The 16,167-nt window shown below is 50.4% G+C and overlaps 6 protein-coding genes across 6 annotated transcripts; 3 read left to right on the top strand and 3 right to left on the bottom strand.

Annotated features, from left to right (window-relative positions):
- Window positions 1-141: 141 nt before the first annotated feature.
- An02g08720 (uncharacterized protein) lies at window positions 142-3,918 on the bottom strand (the record flags this gene model as incomplete). The annotated part of the gene is made up of 1 exon (XM_001399969.1): window positions 142-3,918. The coding sequence occupies one exon, from the start codon at window positions 3,916-3,918 to the stop codon at window positions 142-144; it is 3,777 nt and encodes a 1,258-aa protein (XP_001400006.1).
- A 957-nt stretch (window positions 3,919-4,875) lies between these two features.
- On the top strand, window positions 4,876-6,876 carry An02g08710 (uncharacterized protein; the record flags this gene model as incomplete). The annotated part of the gene is given in 1 exon segment (XM_059746466.1): window positions 4,876-6,876. A coding segment is annotated over 1 exon segment (2,001 nt).
- A 788-nt stretch (window positions 6,877-7,664) lies between these two features.
- On the top strand, window positions 7,665-9,923 carry An02g08700 (uncharacterized protein; the record flags this gene model as incomplete). Its single annotated transcript, XM_059746465.1, has 1 exon — window positions 7,665-9,923. The coding sequence occupies one exon, from the start codon at window positions 7,665-7,667 to the stop codon at window positions 9,921-9,923; it is 2,259 nt and encodes a 752-aa protein (XP_059603426.1).
- A 1,215-nt stretch (window positions 9,924-11,138) lies between these two features.
- Window positions 11,139-13,177, top strand: An02g08690 (uncharacterized protein; the record flags this gene model as incomplete). Its single annotated transcript, XM_059746464.1, has 10 exons — window positions 11,139-11,223; window positions 11,290-11,490; window positions 11,525-11,798; window positions 11,897-12,158; window positions 12,213-12,228; window positions 12,294-12,371; window positions 12,433-12,549; window positions 12,614-12,752; window positions 12,836-12,965; window positions 13,040-13,177. 10 exons carry the CDS (start codon window positions 11,139-11,141, stop codon window positions 13,175-13,177), a joined length of 1,440 nt encoding a protein of 479 aa, XP_059603425.1.
- Window positions 13,178-13,494: 317 nt separating this feature from the next.
- An02g08685 (hypothetical protein) lies at window positions 13,495-13,671 on the bottom strand (the record flags this gene model as incomplete). Its single annotated transcript, XM_059746463.1, has 1 exon — window positions 13,495-13,671. One exon carries the CDS (start codon window positions 13,669-13,671, stop codon window positions 13,495-13,497), a length of 177 nt encoding a protein of 58 aa, XP_059603424.1.
- Window positions 13,672-14,006: 335 nt separating this feature from the next.
- On the bottom strand, window positions 14,007-15,113 carry An02g08680 (uncharacterized protein; the record flags this gene model as incomplete). The annotated part of the gene is made up of 1 exon (XM_001399964.3): window positions 14,007-15,113. One exon carries the CDS (start codon window positions 15,111-15,113, stop codon window positions 14,007-14,009), a length of 1,107 nt encoding a protein of 368 aa, XP_001400001.1.
- Window positions 15,114-16,167: the final 1,054 nt, after the last annotated feature.

Here is a 16,167-nt window from a genome sequence, read left to right as displayed (position 1 = left end):
GAATAACAAAATCCATATCCCACTAACAAATCATGACCTAAAAAATACCAGATAGCAATAGCCTTGTGCCCGTAGTAACCACACCAGAACCAAGCGCCCCCGAACAAAAAATCCCCCCGAAATATCAAGCACCAGCACCACCTAAGCCCCCAACCCAAACACCCTCTTAATCGACCTGCGACTAATCCCCAAAGCAAGACTACTACAAACAACCGAAATACTACTCAACGCCATCGCCAACGCCGCCCAGACCGGACTAAACCTCCAATGCGTATCAGTTACCACAAGTTCCCCACCCACCATCTCCTGCTTATGCCCACTAACAATCGGATAGAAGACACCAGCAGCGACAGGCACCAAGCAGCAATTATAGACCAACGCCCAACCGAAGTTCAGCTTGACGCGGTTGAAGACACGGCGGCTAAGCAAGACAAGTTGCAAGATGGTGTCGAGCTCCGAGTTGAGGAGGATGAAGCTTGCGGAGTTCATGGCGACATCGGATCCCGACGCCATGGCGATGCTCACGTCTGCTGCGGCGAGGGCGGGGGAGTCGTTGACGCCGTCGCCGACGAAGGCGACGATGGAACGGTTGTTGGTGGGGGCTCGCTGGCTTTCTGCTTCGGAGTCGGTCTGCGGGGTGAAGTTGTTGTTGCTGTCTTGGATTTGACGCACGAAATCGGCTTTGCCTGCTGGCATTACGTTTGCCATGACGTTGGAGCGCGGAATGCCTACCATGTCGGCGACGGCGTGCGCGGTTGTCTGGTTGTCGCCGGTGCACATATATACATTGACTTTGCGCTTTTGGAGCTTGGAGATGACTTCGACGGTGTCGGGTCGAATGGTGTCGGAGATGGCGAAGACGATGGCGGGGGTGAAGGAGGGTTCGTTCTGGGAACGGAGAGATAGGATCGCGGTGGATTTACCGGCAGCTTGGTACTTCGAGAGGGTTTTGGATAGGTGGCTTTCGTCGTAGTCTGAGGTTGCTAGGCTGTGTAGGAGACGTTGGTTGCCGATGGCAGCCTCGTATTGAGTGGGCGTGTTGGATTTCTCATTGGGATTCGGCATTGATACAGCGAACGTGCCTTTCATACCTTGACCGGATCTTTCTTCGATGTCGGCGCTGGTAATCGTGACCGAGGGCTTTTCCTTGCAGAAAGCCGAGATGGCTCGAGCGATTGGATGATTGCTGCTTTCTTCGAGCTTTCGGGCGAGTGTCCAAGCCACCTGTATCACGTCGGTGTCCGAAATGAGGGCTTCGTGTTCGGATACCTGCAGGCTGCCGCCCTCTGTGAGAGTTCCTGTCTTGTCGAACACGATGGCGTCGAGCCGGCTCGCTTCTTGGAACGCCTCACCTCCTCCTTTGACTAAGATACCCTGCTTAGCAGCTAGTCCACCGCCCACGAAAAGTGCCGTGGGAGCGGCGAGTGCGAGACCACAGGGGCAAGCCACGACGAACACAGCGATTGCAAATTCCAGAGCCCAGAATGTCCAGCCGCCGCGTGCAACGTCAAGGTAATCGTCAGGCAGTGTCCCTGACAGACCGAGAGCAAGCCAGATGACGAAAGTCAGGATGGCGATCAGCGTGATGATCGGAACAAAGTGGGAAGTGAGTAGATCTGCAACCCGTTCCAGCGGCGCACGTCTACTCTGACCTTCCCGCACCACGGAGATGATCTGATCCAACATCGAGGAGCCCCCGATTGCAGTGACCTTGACCTCGACGGGTTGACCGACGTTCACGGAACCCGTGTAAACTTGATCACCTGCTGACTTGTGGACGGGTTTTGACTCTCCCGTCAACGAGCTTTCATCGAACTGGTATGAAGCAGACCCAACGACAACACCGTCGGCAGGTGGCGAGGCGCCATGAGGTATGCTAACCACATCGCCAATTTCTAGCAGGTCAATATTGATCCGCTCGTAGCCATCTTCTGCATGTGTGTTTTCGTCACCGGGTTGGTCTGCGTCACTTGCGCTGATTCTCAGCAAAGCCTCTGTCGGGCGCAACTTTCCAAGAGATGCGACCGCATCCCCGGTCTTCGCTTTGCTGTACGCTTCCATGAACCGCCCGGCGAGAATAAACATGGTGAGAAACACAACTGTGTCGAAATATGTTGAGCTATGTGTGTTGGACGCTGAGCCCATAGCGGCGTCCATAATAAGAACAGCCAGAGACGAGACGTAGGCTACGGTCGTTCCGGCGGAGATGAGGAGGTTCATGCTTCCAAACCGGTAGAACCTGCGCAGGAGCGGTGCACGACTTCCAGGACGCCAAAGCGAGTAGATTTCTTTCATCGCCCGCACGTGGAAGATATCAGCGCCGTAGAACATAACCGGGGTTGTCATGATAAAGAGGGCCCATTCGAGGCGCGAGGCATCTCCGGCCCACATCGGTTGTTCCAAAAACTTGCGAACCTTGTTGTTGGATGACACCAAGCTCATGAATACAATACCCAGTATAAACGTGGGAATTGCCACAAGCAAAACAAAAATAAATCGGGTGAACAGTCGGCGTCTTTCGTGGCGCTGCATAGCTCGGGACCGATCTTCGACGCTTGGAGGACGATAAACGGTGGCAGTGAAAGCATCGTGAGCTGATTCGATTGTCCGAAGTATACTTCTCACTGTGAGAGAGGGGGGTTTTGGTGTGTACGTAACCGCAAGAATCGGATTCTTAACGGACAGGTTGCCTTCGACCTTAACATCCGGGAAAGCTTCCAAGGACTTGACAACTTTGTCCGGGCAGTGATGGCAGAACATACCATCCACACGGATGGACAGTGTCCTCTCTTCCAGAGGCTCGTCATGACTATCTGCCACCAGGGCTGTCACATTGTCGACCGAAGCATCATAGCCGAGGTCTTCAATCTTTTCCACAATCTCGTCAATATGGTCGCGGCCCTCAAACTCGACTCTTCCGCTATGGGTCAAGAGGTTGATCGAAACAGTAGTAACGAAAGGAAGCTCCTCCAGCCCTCGCGTAACCGCTCCGGAGCACGAACCGCACGTCATGCCGCCAATAGCAAGTTCAGCGACGAATGTCGAAGGGGCCTCCTTGCGTGCGGGAGCTGTTTTGATCATATTGACCTCATCAAGCGACGCTTCGAAACCGATATCCTCAATCTGCTCGACAACCTTGTCGATGTTTGACTGCGGACCAGTAAAGACAACAGTAGCACTGTTGGTAAGGAGGTTGACGGTGATGTCCTCAACGAAATCCAACTCTTTCACTTCGTTTGTGATGCTGTTGGCGCATGAAGCACAGCTCATCCCACCAATGCTCACACGTGCATTAAACCTTTCCTTCTCTTCTGGATGGTGAGGCGTCTTGGGCGACTCCACGGGTGTAACATCTTCAACTGATTCCCGGGCTACTAGACTTTGCACTTCTGATTGGGATGGACCGGGCTTACCACCCGTTCGAAGACCACTATAGCGGTCCCGAGGGCGGCGAGCAGCATCTGCCAAATCTTCGCCGGCCGCGAGGCTATCCAGTTCTTCTTTCCTGCAAGCGTCGCAGTTGTCGACATGTCTGCTTCCCAAAGCTGGAACTCGATTGATGTTAGGCTGGGTCGAGAAGAGGACTGAGTCGCGGGGTAGCCATGAAGTCGTATCAAGTTCCGAGATGACTGATCCTCTCGGTTCATATGTAGTGACATGGTGAACCTCAAAGGCAGCTTCAACCAAAGCCGAAGCAAGGCGTGACGGGTCGGTTTCTGTGCTGTGAAAGACGCGTACTTCGTGGGTAAGAACCGACACATCGATATCCCTCACCCCATCAATGTCTGATAGGACTTCATTGATGTATGCGACGCAAGAGGAGCAATGAATGTTGCTGACAAAGAATATGCTTCTGAGGAGTCTCGAGTCCTGTCCAGCAGGAACTCGAGAGTTGGTGTCTGCTGCCGTCGGCGACATTGTCGGAGGGAGAAAGAAAAGAAGGGATAGGCTCAGCCACTATTTGAAAGCCCTGCCTGACCGTGAGAGAGCTCCGGCAGGGAAAGAAAATTGTTTTATAAAGAGAAGCAGACAAGACGTGGACGCGGGTCTTGCCAGTTGATGTAAAAAGGCGCCTGAGCTCTGACGGGAGATTTGACACCCCACGAAGACGAGACAGATAATGCAACACGCTTCGCTGGTGTATTAGCGCAGGGAAATGCCTATCGAGCAATGAGAGCGACAAGTGGACAGTACTGCGAGGTAAGATGTTGCTTTTCCTGTCTGAGATTGAGTATTGCCTACTGACAGCGGCGCCTATGTTTGCAGATCGCAATTGCTCAGTCGGCAAGTAAGGGATGAGGAAGGGCGAAGTCTCTACAGATAGGCCAGAAAAGAGGGAGGGGAAGAGCGAAAGAAATATAAAGCATCATTGATATTAATTTCTAAGCTCTTCGATCAGGAAGAGGGAGGGAGGCAAAGCTGCGCGTTTTGTGCGTCGAAAGAAGAAGTGAGGAAGTTCTGGGGCCGCGCACAAATGGCGCATTCCACTCCATTACCCACTTCACCCTCCACGGAGAAGAAGTGTTACTGTGTAGGTGATGTAAGTCATATGTACAAAATGCCCCTGGATGACTCCATCAAACTTCCCCATATCGGGCGCATGTGATTGATGAGATTTCTGGATTCCTCCGTGCTAAACCGGCATTATCTGCCGATGCTACGAGTATCCCTGTGGAGGAGAGTTGAGAGGGTGGACTTACATATGTGGCGAATTTTTCTTAAAGCTCCGGCATTTTGTTGGTTTGGATTGGCTCACTAAGCAGTTAGCGGGTCTCTTAACGTAATCCACAATCGCGCGGCCCGTACAATCGCGCGGCCCGCCCCTACCAAAACACCACCTCCAACCACCTACCTGAAGCAATTCGACCACCACAGATGCCACCAAAGTCAGCTATCTCATCAAAAACTGCAGTGGAGCAAGAAGATAGGATTCTTCTTGCCATTGAAGCTATTTAGAAAGATTAAGTCGCTAGTATTCGTGAGACTGTATATATTTTTAATATTTCTTGAACCACCCTTCGCGCTCGTTTAGCTGGACGAGGCTTTGTCAAAGATATGACCAACGCGCGTTAAAAGTTATCAAAAAATAAAAAAGAAGTATTTATTAAATAGATCTTATCTTTAGATAAGCGAGGCGCACCTCCACGTCCGCTTGAAATTAGGAATATAGCTAATTTAATACTCTCTAAGCGAGGTTATTCAACATCTGAGAAAGTAGATTCCAACTGGGCTTATAACTTTGTTAAATACTACGAGTCCCTCCGAACCCAATTCGCTAGATAATACAACTATCAAAAAACTAAAATAGAGGATTCTGAGATTATAAAAGACTGGTTTAATCAGGTCCAGAAGGTCATACAAGAGTATAGAATCTCACCAGATAATATATATAATTTTAATAAAACGGGGTTTGCTATGGAACTGATTACTACTACTAAGATGGTAACTAGTTCCTAAAAAGCTGGTTAACCGTTCTTGATTTAATTAGGAAACTGGGAATGAGTTATTTTAATTGAGTATATTCAGTCTAATAAAGAGATTTTACTTCTAATTCTGATTTTTAAGAGTAAAACGCATCTTCAAATATGGTATAAAGGTCAAACCGTTCTCTCTATCTGGAGGATTAAAGTTAGTGATAATAGTTAGATAACTAATATTATTAGACTTTGATGGCTTCAAAAACACTTTATTCTGTTAATTAAAAATAAATTAATAGGTAAATACAATCTTCTAGTTCTTGACAGTTATGGTAGCTATCTAACTCCTGAGTTTAATTAAATTTATATTAAAAATGAGATTATTTCTATTTATATGCCTGCTTATTCGTCGCATCTACTTCAATCTCTTGATGTTGGCTGTTTTAGTATACTTAAACGCGCGTATGGTGGATTGGTTGAAAGATAAGCACGCTACGGCCGGAATTATATTAATAAGCTTGACTTTCTAGAAGTCTATCTTAAAGCCCACTAGTAAGCTTTAATAATATCAAATATTATTAGTAGATTTAGAGTAATAGGTCTAGTTCCTCTGGATTCTAATTAAGTGCTTCGTCAGCTGAATATTTACTTGAAAATACTACCAACCTCGGACAGCCAGTCAAGTGGCTCAATGTTTTAAATATTATATAATATAAAGTATCTTGCAAAGCATCAAAATACTGTGGAACATCTACTTTGAAAGTATCAAGCAAGTCTAATTTCATTTATATACTCTATACTATAGCAGCTTCTTAAAGAGTGCGAGCTTGTAATAATGAATTCAATCCTACTAGCCAAGGAGAATGAGAAACTACGCGCTAGTTATGAAAAATAGCTTTAAAAGAGAAAGTGCTCCAAGAAGCAGGTGATTTATAAAAAAGGTACTACCATTAAAAATACTCAGCAAGCTATATAATATGAAGAGATCCAATATAGTCAAGATATAGAGATTAGTAGTAAGATTAAGCAGGTATTTTAATCTACGGAGACCCCCTCGCGGACGCCTCCACGGTGCAGTAATTGCTTTATTATTGGTTATAAACGGACGCATTGTTCTAAACCGCCTAGTAATTAGTTGTATAGCAATTTATATAAAGAATTGTGTTGATTAAAAGACTTCAATTTCAGTATTTCGTGTTGTTCTAGCAGGGGGGTGGGCCGCGCGATTGTACGGGCCGCGCGATTGTGGATTACGTTAATGGATTCGGTCCCAGATTAAGCTGCCAGGGGAAAAGATGGACTTGAAGAGAGTGATCGTCACAGATTAGATTCGGCTGATCGGGGCTGCTTTGGACGCCCATTTCTTGGCTTAAAGATATAGAAGCAGCTTCTTTGAACATAAAATATGGATATTTGCACGTTGTCTTCACTATAGTCAGTTGTAATTCACAATAGGTGAGGAGGGCGAACTGCCAGACAGCTGCAAACGGCCAGTCATAGCCTAATGAAACGGTACCACCGGACTTCTAACCAGGATAGCTTTTCCATAACAGATAGAGTAGAGCGGATCTCTTATCCAGATTGAGAAATGAAATGGAAAAAATCCATGATTCGAAGGGGTATTGAGGCAGCTGCAGGGTCAGCCAGCCTGCAACGGGGATTACAGCGGTTCGGGAAAATGCCTCCTCGGGGACTCGAACGAGAGACAGCGAGAATTGAGGCAGAAACGAAGGCTTCGAGACACGGCGGGCCACGTGACTCTTCCATTGGACCACCGCGACAGGCGCGTCATAATTTTCACGTCGGTGATGCGTCGCGCCCACTTGAATCACCTCTATTTCATTCTTCCCTCTTTCATCAACTACTACTTATACTTCCCAGCTGCGGGTTGACTCTATAGCTATAGCTACTTTCTTTTCACTCTATCTAGTTTATCAAGTGAATCCGTGGTTCTGGCTATCTTTCACCCGTTTAACCCCTCCGTCAGCCCCCCCTGATATCTTGAAACCCCGCCTAGAGTGTTCTTTGTGCGCTCGAGTTTCCCTTATAGCCCCTCCAACTGGCTCGTCGCTGCATCTCCAGCTCGACGATTGGACCACGCTACGTCCAGGATCATTGTGTGGACCCTATAGGCATGATAGACCCTGTGTGATCGATTGTCTTTTACTCTTCCTCTTATTGGCGCAACCTACTGCCACCGCTCCTTGAACATCATCGACCCCACAGAGCCATCCCGTCACGTTCTCAATGTCGGTCCCTAGGCCTGGGATGCGTGCTCCCATTCCCCCACGGAGCGGCCCAAGGCCACCTATGGGAAGACTGGCCAGTCTGAAATCGCCCAATCCAACTCCCATCAGGCGTCCCCAGCCAATTTCTCGGCCTCAACCCGCCAGGCCAACTACCCACCCCAAAACCTCAACTTGCCCTAACCCGGGCTGTCCTGCTCCTCACATCGTTGAGGATGACGGTCAGAAGGTTTGTTCCGGGTGTGGTACTGTCATCAGTGAAGCAAACATCGTCTCCGAAGTGACTTTCGGGGAATCGTCGTCGGGTGCGGCAGTCGTTCAGGGTACCTTCGTCGGCGAAGATCAGTCCCATGTCCGCAGTTATGGCCCTGGCTTTCAGCGTGGAGGCGCTGAAAGTCGCGAGATTACGGAACAGAACGGCAATCGGTACATCACCCAGCTGTCTCGTGCCTTGACTATCCCAGAGAGTGCCATGAAGGCTGCTGGTCAAGTGTTCAAGCTAGCAGTCGGATTGAACTTCATTCAAGGTCGAAGGACCAAGACTGTAGCTGCTGTATGCTTATATATTGCCTGCCGTCGGCAGGATGGCAACACCATCATGCTCATCGATTTTGCCGATGTTCTCATGATCAACGTGTTCAAGCTCGGTCGGACCTACAAAGCACTACTCGATGAGTTGCGTCTGGGTGGTAACGTGTTTCTGATGAACCCGATTGATCCGGAGAGTTTGATCTACAGGTTTGCCAAACAGCTTGAATTTGGGTCGGCTACTATGCAGGTGGCGAGTGAGGCGGTCCGTATCGTACAGCGAATGAACCGCGATTGGATGACGACGGGTCGTCGTCCCGCTGGTATTTGTGGTGCCGCCTTGATCCTTGCAGCCCGAATGAACAACTTTCGCCGCACCGTTCGAGAGGTTGTCTACGTCGTCAAAGTCACCGAGATCACTATCAGCCAACGTTTGAACGAGTTCAGCTCCACCGAAAGTGGTGAACTTACAGTCGACCAGTTCCGTTCCGTGCAGCTGGAGAATGCGCATGACCCACCTTCTTTTGCCAGGGCTAGAGAAGGAAGGAAGCCTTCACGCTCATTCAAGAGACGGCCCACGGAAACGGCTGCGGAGATTGAGGGTGATATACAAGAAGCACAGCAACATAGGCGTGTCGACTCAGACGGCTTCGCTATTCCTAGTCTTCCTATTGACCCGGCATTACTAGCGGCCAGCGGCGGTCAACGTCGCCATTCGACTGCCTCTGCTGCAAGCGAAGCCATTTCGGACGCTGGCGAGGAGCACGCCAAGTCCGGTCGCCAGAAGGGTCCGAAGAGACCTCCGCTTCCAGCCCCTTCGCCAGATCAGATTGCCTCGGAAGAGGCTTTGGAGAATGAAATGACCGCGCTATTATCCAAAGGATCGAACATGTTCGAGTCTAGTGCCGGTCCTCCAAAGAAGGTCGTGTCTGATAATACGGAGATTGACGCTGCTGAGTTTGAGTCGGATCCGGAGGTGTCTAACTGCTTGCTCTCTCCTGCAGAAGTTGAGATCAAAGAACGGATTTGGGTCCATGAGAATAAAGATTATCTCCGGGCCCAGCAGGCCAAAGCGCTAAAGCGAGCTCTGGCGGAGGCTGATTCCCACCCTGGCGCGGACGGTCGCGTGCACAAGCCGCGAAAGCGCCGCCGCGGTAGACTTGGCGACGTAACTTATCTTGAAGGCGAGGGTGAAGATGGGGATGGCCGCAGCACTCGGGCTTCGACCCCTGCCGAAGCTACCCGCCGGATGTTGGAAAGAAGAGGGTTCAGCAAAAAGATCAATTATCGTCTTTTGGAGTCACTCTTCGGCGATGAGGGGGCTGACGAAGCCTCCAAACCTAAGGAAGAGAGTTTGAGCCGAAGCCAGAGTCGCAGCCAGAGTGTCGTGTCACGACGCAGCGCCAGTATCGAACCAGAGGCGGCCTCGAGGCGTACCGGGCTTCTAACCCCCTCAGCTAGCCAACCTGCTGGAGCTTCTTTGTCTGCCGCGGCTCCGGCGCGTGGCTCAGCGGTACCCGCTGCTCAAGCCCCGACGGATCAAGGTGGAAAAGCAAGTGAGAATGAGCAAGTCCTCGGTCCTGCGGATGGAGCAAAGAACGAGTATTCAGATGACGAGCAAGAGGATGACTACGACGAGGATGATGACATGGAGGATGATGGGGTTGACGCGGCGCTTGCTGGAACCTATGGTGACTATTACGACGAGGGGAGTGATTATGGTAGTGATTAATTAAAGTTACGATGATAGCAGGGTTGTATTTCACCGCAAGGCATGTACATAAGAAGTCCGGCGCCAAGTCGACGGGAATTTGATACCCAGTCATTCCAGGCTTAAATCCTGAAAAGCAACAGATGGGGGGCATATGATCTTCTTCGCCTTGTTCGTTCCTTCCTTGATGCTTGTCTTGCCATTTTGAGGCCAATATCACGTGTGGCAGGCAGGCATTGAAACGAGAGATGAGAAACGCGTAGTCTGCAACTTCCCCCCACCTTCCCCCAACTCAAGTCCATACACTCCACCAACTGCATCATCTATACCATCAAACCTTGTACTTATCTCGCTCTCCGACTCTTACCTCGGTCTCGAGCCGCATTCCCCGGTTGGTTGGATATGGATCCCACCACTTCGAGGCAAAGCCTTGCAGAACCCTATTCTCAGGAGGCTTCATCGATACCATCGTCACTATGGCCCTCACCCGCATGCTGGCAACCCAGAATGTCAGTAAAATTGGAACTATTAATAGTTTTTTGAGCTGCCTAGATTGTGACCTTCACGATCCCGGCTTAATTAAGGCAAGGGGCTCCCCCTTCTGGGAGTTTGATGATGCGGGTTTGTACGTTCAGTTCGACCACCTGCTGTTGAAGGGGTGCTCTCCAGTATACGATGGTTGAAGCACATCGATCTACACTTCAGCTACTGTAACTTGCTCCTATGCGCTGACGCTACATATGAGTCATGGTCCGTGGTGGTGATATATCTATCTTGGAAATGATATTCGAACTCTCTTAGCCCTGTGCCAGTCGGAAGTCGATCCTCCGCAGACCCTGAGGAATGTACAAGGTGGGCAGGTCGTATCGTGAATGCTAGCAACCCGTCGTCTGACTCGCTGGTTCTTGTTGCAGGTCCGGTTCTCCATCCTATTGCGGCATTTACCGGTCCTTGGTATGGAGGATCCTGCGTCGATCTACAATGGGTTACTGGGGCTTCAGATATCCGATGGGGATACTACCTCATCATGAGGAGAATTATTCAGACTATTGCGCTTCCTGTGCACCAAATTCGTGTGCCACGGGTCCACAGAAGCCTTGACCCCCCTTGGTTTCGCAGTCAGTGACGAAGATGGAATCGAACTATATATATAAATATCATACTTCCAGTATACGTCCAGCTTGAGGTTCGATTTCAGTTGCTGACCTTCCTCGCTCTGTTACCACGGTTGCGAATATGGTCAGATTCAATATGTACGGACGGGGGCTCAGCCTTCGGCTGGCCATCATGTTTACCTGCCAAGCAGCATTCGCCTTATTCGGTGAGATACCTTGATGAACGCGCCTAGGGTGCAATATATGTTGACCCTCAGTCTTGTCATGGATAGGCTACAACCAGGCAGTATTTTCTGGGATCATCAACAACGCCGACTTCCTCTCTATCGTCCACTATCCCAGTACGGCTGTAATGGGGATCATAGTGTCTATATACAATCTAGGCTGTCTCCTTGGCACAGTGGTGGCCTTCTTGACAAGCGACAATTTAGGTTTTCGAAAGTCTGTGTGGCTTGCGATGTGTATAATAATAGTATGTGTCTCTGATGACTCGCCTTTCACATGCAGATGCTAATGGCGCTTTACAGATTGGGGCAACGGTCCAGACCAGCTCCTACTCCAAAGCGCAGTTGCTCGTGTCCCGGCTCTTCACTGGGATTGGAATTGGCATCATGACAACGACCGTGCCCGTGTATCAAGCGGAATTATGTGAAGCACGCAAACGAGGAATGTACGTCTGCACTCAGCCTCTCGCTGTCGGTGTAGGGATTACCATCGCGTACTGGTACGACTATGGGATGAGCTATGTGGATGGGCAAGGCGGCTGCCCATCGCCAGCCAAGTGATCGTCGCAATTCTGGTTATCATATTGATCCTTGGGTAAGTTGGGCTGCCACGCGTTGCTCGAGTTGAGCATGTCATCTCACTTTTGTTGAACAGACTTCCGGAGAATCCTCGGTGGTTATGCCGTCAGCATAGGAGACAGGAGGCCTTGCAAGTTTTATGCGAATTTTATGATCTACCAATAGATCATCCAACAGTGACCCAGGAAGCTGAAAATATTTTCAGGGCCATAGATGATGGCCGTCCAGAGTATAAGTGGTCAGAGATCTTGAAAAAGGATGAGCTCCATACCGGCCGACGAATTTTGCTGGCTTATGGGCTGCAGTTTACGAACCAGATGGGAGGGGCTCCCTTGATTGTCGTATGTGAACCACGAGAACACCGCAGTTCGAAAGCTAACTCCATGCTCCAGACCTATGTCACTACAGGTAAAACCTACAATCATTCCTCCCTGTGATGTCTGATTAATGGCTGACGACATGCCTACTCCTAGTCCTTGAAGATAACGTGGGCCTCGACGCCAAGCTGAGTTTATTGCTGAGTGGAGTGATCCAATTGATGTTTGTCATAGGTACTGAGGAATTCTGGCCTACCCCCACCGGAGCAACAGAGCGCTGATCGTGTTACCATAGGTGCTTTTTATCCCATCTTTTACTCCGATCGACTGGGACGGCGGAGCCCAATGATGTGGGGATCCTTTGGCCTCTTCGTATGCCTACTCATGATCTCCATTCTTCTGTCCTTCAAAGGTAAGCCGGGTGTATGGCTCGGAGTACAGAGTTAGGGAATTGATCTAACACCCGGCACCGGCAGGGACAAACCTGGAAAAGTCGGCCGCTACGGCCTCCGTGGCTTTCTTCTTTCTGTATATGCTCATCTACGGGGCCACGATTAATTGCATACCATGGGTATACGGGCCAGAGCTATTGCCCCAACACGTCCGGACAAAAGGGTAGGCCAGGACACTCACCCCATTCCAACCGGTGGCGGGCCAGTTTGATCTGGAGTAGGGCTAACTCTCACCACCGCAAATAGACAAGCCATCGGAATTTCGGCTAACTGGCTCTGGAGCTTTTTCGTGAACATGATATCTCCGACGCTGATCCGAGACCTGGCATGGAAAGGGTATCTCATCTTCGTCGCCTTTAACCTCGCCTTTATACCGGTGAGTTCGGGACATACATTCCGATCCCCCCATAGCGCCACCAGGCCTGCTGATGAATGGTCCCAACGTCTCAGATCTTGTACTTCTACTACCCCGAAACAGCTAACTTGAGTCTCGAGGACATTGATTCCCTATTTGGAGTCCAGAAGGCACAGCCTATTCGGGAGGATGACAAAGGGTTTACCTGGGAGGAGAGCAGACCTGTGAGCTAAGTTGGGCCGGGAATGCACACGAGACTGATAAGGATGGCAACTATGTCATACATGAGTTGATCCTTGGTCCTCATGAATCAAGGATTCACAACAGTAGGATGGATCATCCAGTGGTTGATGACGCGAGAACAAGGGGAGGAGAGGTTGGTGGGCAGTTTGGAAGTGGTGTGTTTCTGGGAGGAGACTCATGAACCCTACCTACTATGGCTAAGTCTGTATCTGGCAAAGGCTGGCTGGCGATCTTGACCGCCACTTTCTACTCCCCCTCCCAAATATTCACTCCTCTCTATCTACAACGAAAACATAGAAAAGTATTATTATCTTAATAATTTTTTTCTTTCATTCATTCTTTCTTTCCAAATCTGACAATATGTGAAAATGGCAAAATATATAACAACAATGAGAGCCAAAACGAGAAATGAAACGAAAAAAGCAGGAACAGATCCAACCCATGTGACCCAGCCGGCCACATGACCATACCCAATCCCAGCCATCCCACCACCGACCCTTTTGCGCCAGATAAAAACAAAGATCAAATCCCAAAAGAAAGAAAAGGAAAGAAAAGTTCCACAAACATATGTCAAATCCGAGTTTTAATTACGATGGCGAGGTGAATATGACAGACACACCACCATCAGAAGAAGAGGAAAAGCGGAAATCAGAAATTTTGCTGCCGAAATAGAGTGGGAAGAGCGGTTGCGGTCGAAGTCGAAAGTCGCTTCCGCTATGTGTCCGTCGAGTTCGTTTTCGATCGATCGGGCTTTCTAAGCGTGTGTTATGCGAAGAGAAGGTGCCTTTTTCTGCTGCTGATAAGACTGCTGCCGATGGTTTACGCGTCGATCTCCATCCCCGTCCCCATTCCTACGCCGTTGTTCAACCCCAAGCCGTTGCCGTGGTTCACGGGCTGGGCACAGAGAGTCTGGAGAAGTGGTAGACCCGAATCTACCGGATTCGCTCCCAGCAGGTTCTGGGCGCCCATCGAGGTCATGCCATTGTTGAGTGGCCTGTCTGCGGCATTCAGAATCTGCGTGCCTTCGAAGACGATGGGAGACGAGCGAAGGTTCATGAGGCAGGCCTCCCATGTGGAACCCACAAGCTGTGCTTGTGTGAGGTCATCGTTGAAAAGATAAAAGGCCGGTGTGGGGGCCACTCCCATTGGCGTCATTGGTCGTGCGGTGACAAGGTAGGCATTCAGTGCCCGGTTCTTCAAGAGGATCTGTGAGTCGGCCAAATACGTTGCGAACTGTCGATCAATGTACTTCTTCCAGCCGCGCACGGCAGCTGCCATATCGGCGTCATCGGTCGCGATCCGCTGCCAGCTAATTCCGAGAAGGCGCGTGGCGTCGTCGACAGTGGGTTCTTCGGAGCGGTTGCCCGCGTTAAGGATCCGGCGATTGTCATCTTGCTGATCGGTGTTCATTTTGCGCTGAATGGAGGAGAGGGTGATATCGTCGAAGCTGGAAGCAGCGGGATCAAGACGCTGAGCTTTACGGCTAGCAGATGATGGGCTGCCGGAACGACGCGACGAGACTGGGGCAGCCGTGGAGACATTCTCAACGGTCTCTTCATACCACGTGCCAGTCTGGCTTTCAGCTGAGATGGCCATCTTGGTGCGAGGATTGAGGAGAACCATGCCTTCGCCATAGATGGGCTCTTCGACCTCTTGCTTTCCGGGTTGCGGAGCAGAAGCAGTCACGATGGACATGGGAGTGTTGCTTCCATTCATGGCTTCTTCAAAGGAGTCTTCGTCACGCGACCTCTTGCGGGAGGGTTTGGATGGTTGGAAGGGGTTGTTGTTATTGGAGAAGAAGGGCCGCGACTCTGTGCCGTGGGTGAACTTGGACTGGCGAGGGAATTGAACAAAAGCGTGGTCCTGAGGAGGGGATAGGACCATCGCCGGGCCATCAGAGAGACCGTTCAGCAGCATTGGGCACATGGTGGTCGAATGCGATAGTGTGATCGAATGCAGCGACTACGAGATTGAAACGAAAGGGAGCCTGTTCTGTCTGTCCAGTGAGCTAGAAATGAAGAACGAGAGCAACCTGTTGGATCTTGCGATCCAAGCTGTGTATAAGCTATGGTGTGGCACCAAAGGAGAGGACGAGAGGTGATGCGCGAAAGGGTGAAGGGAGGCAGGCAGGCAGGCAGGAGGTGACAATGGAAGGGTACGAGATGGGAGAGATGGAATATAAGGATGAAGGGTATCAAGAGGTAAAGAAGATGAGCAGATGAGATGGAATGGATTGACAGAAGACACAGTGAGGACGACGTGTCGGAGAGGAAGGAAGGGAAGAAAGAAGAGAGAGAGAAAGATGGAAGAAGGATAAACGGAGGAAGGAGATGCGCAGCCGGAACGAAGAAGCGAACCACGGGATCACCGGCTAAGATGTGGAGGAGAAGAAGCGGAGGGAGAGAGAGAAAAGTGTGGGAGGAAAAGCGAGGAACCAAACGAAACACGCGAGAGAAGCAGAAAAGGAAGGAGAAGAAGAAGCAGCAGCAGCAGAAGCTGACGGATGCGGACGAGTGAGCGAGAAGTCAGTGTGATCGGAGCTTCTTTGGATGCGCCTTGCGATCCATTCATCATTGCGGAGAGCAGGATTTGCCATTGGCCAGACCCGTGTATTTACCGCGCCATACGCTTGTGACGCCCGCCATTCCCGCGGAATTACTGAGGGAATGGCAGGGATTGTGCGCCCCTTGGCGTGACTGCATACCATACCGTACAGTAACAGGTGACGGGATCCACCGGACTCAGATCAACCCGCAAGGATGGGCTCATTATTGGTCGAGGGGGAATCGTCCCGGGCAACGATGGGGTGGGATCCACCGGCATATAATCCTTCTCATTGGCTGATTGGGCACGCCTTGTCCGCGCGGCCGCCCTCACTGGATGCAAGGCTATTGGCCGAACCACTCAGCTCAAGCCCGAGACTTTCGATGCGCCGTGATTGGCTCAACCCTAAAGGCCCGCACTGACTGCTGACTGACCA

The sequence above is a fragment of the Aspergillus niger genome (genome assembly GCF_000002855.4).
Source record: "Aspergillus niger supercontig An02".
Classification (NCBI taxonomy): Eukaryota; Fungi; Ascomycota; class Eurotiomycetes; order Eurotiales; family Aspergillaceae; genus Aspergillus; species Aspergillus niger.
Note: the sequence above shows the minus strand (reverse complement) of the source record. Positions and strands in the feature narration are given on the sequence as shown.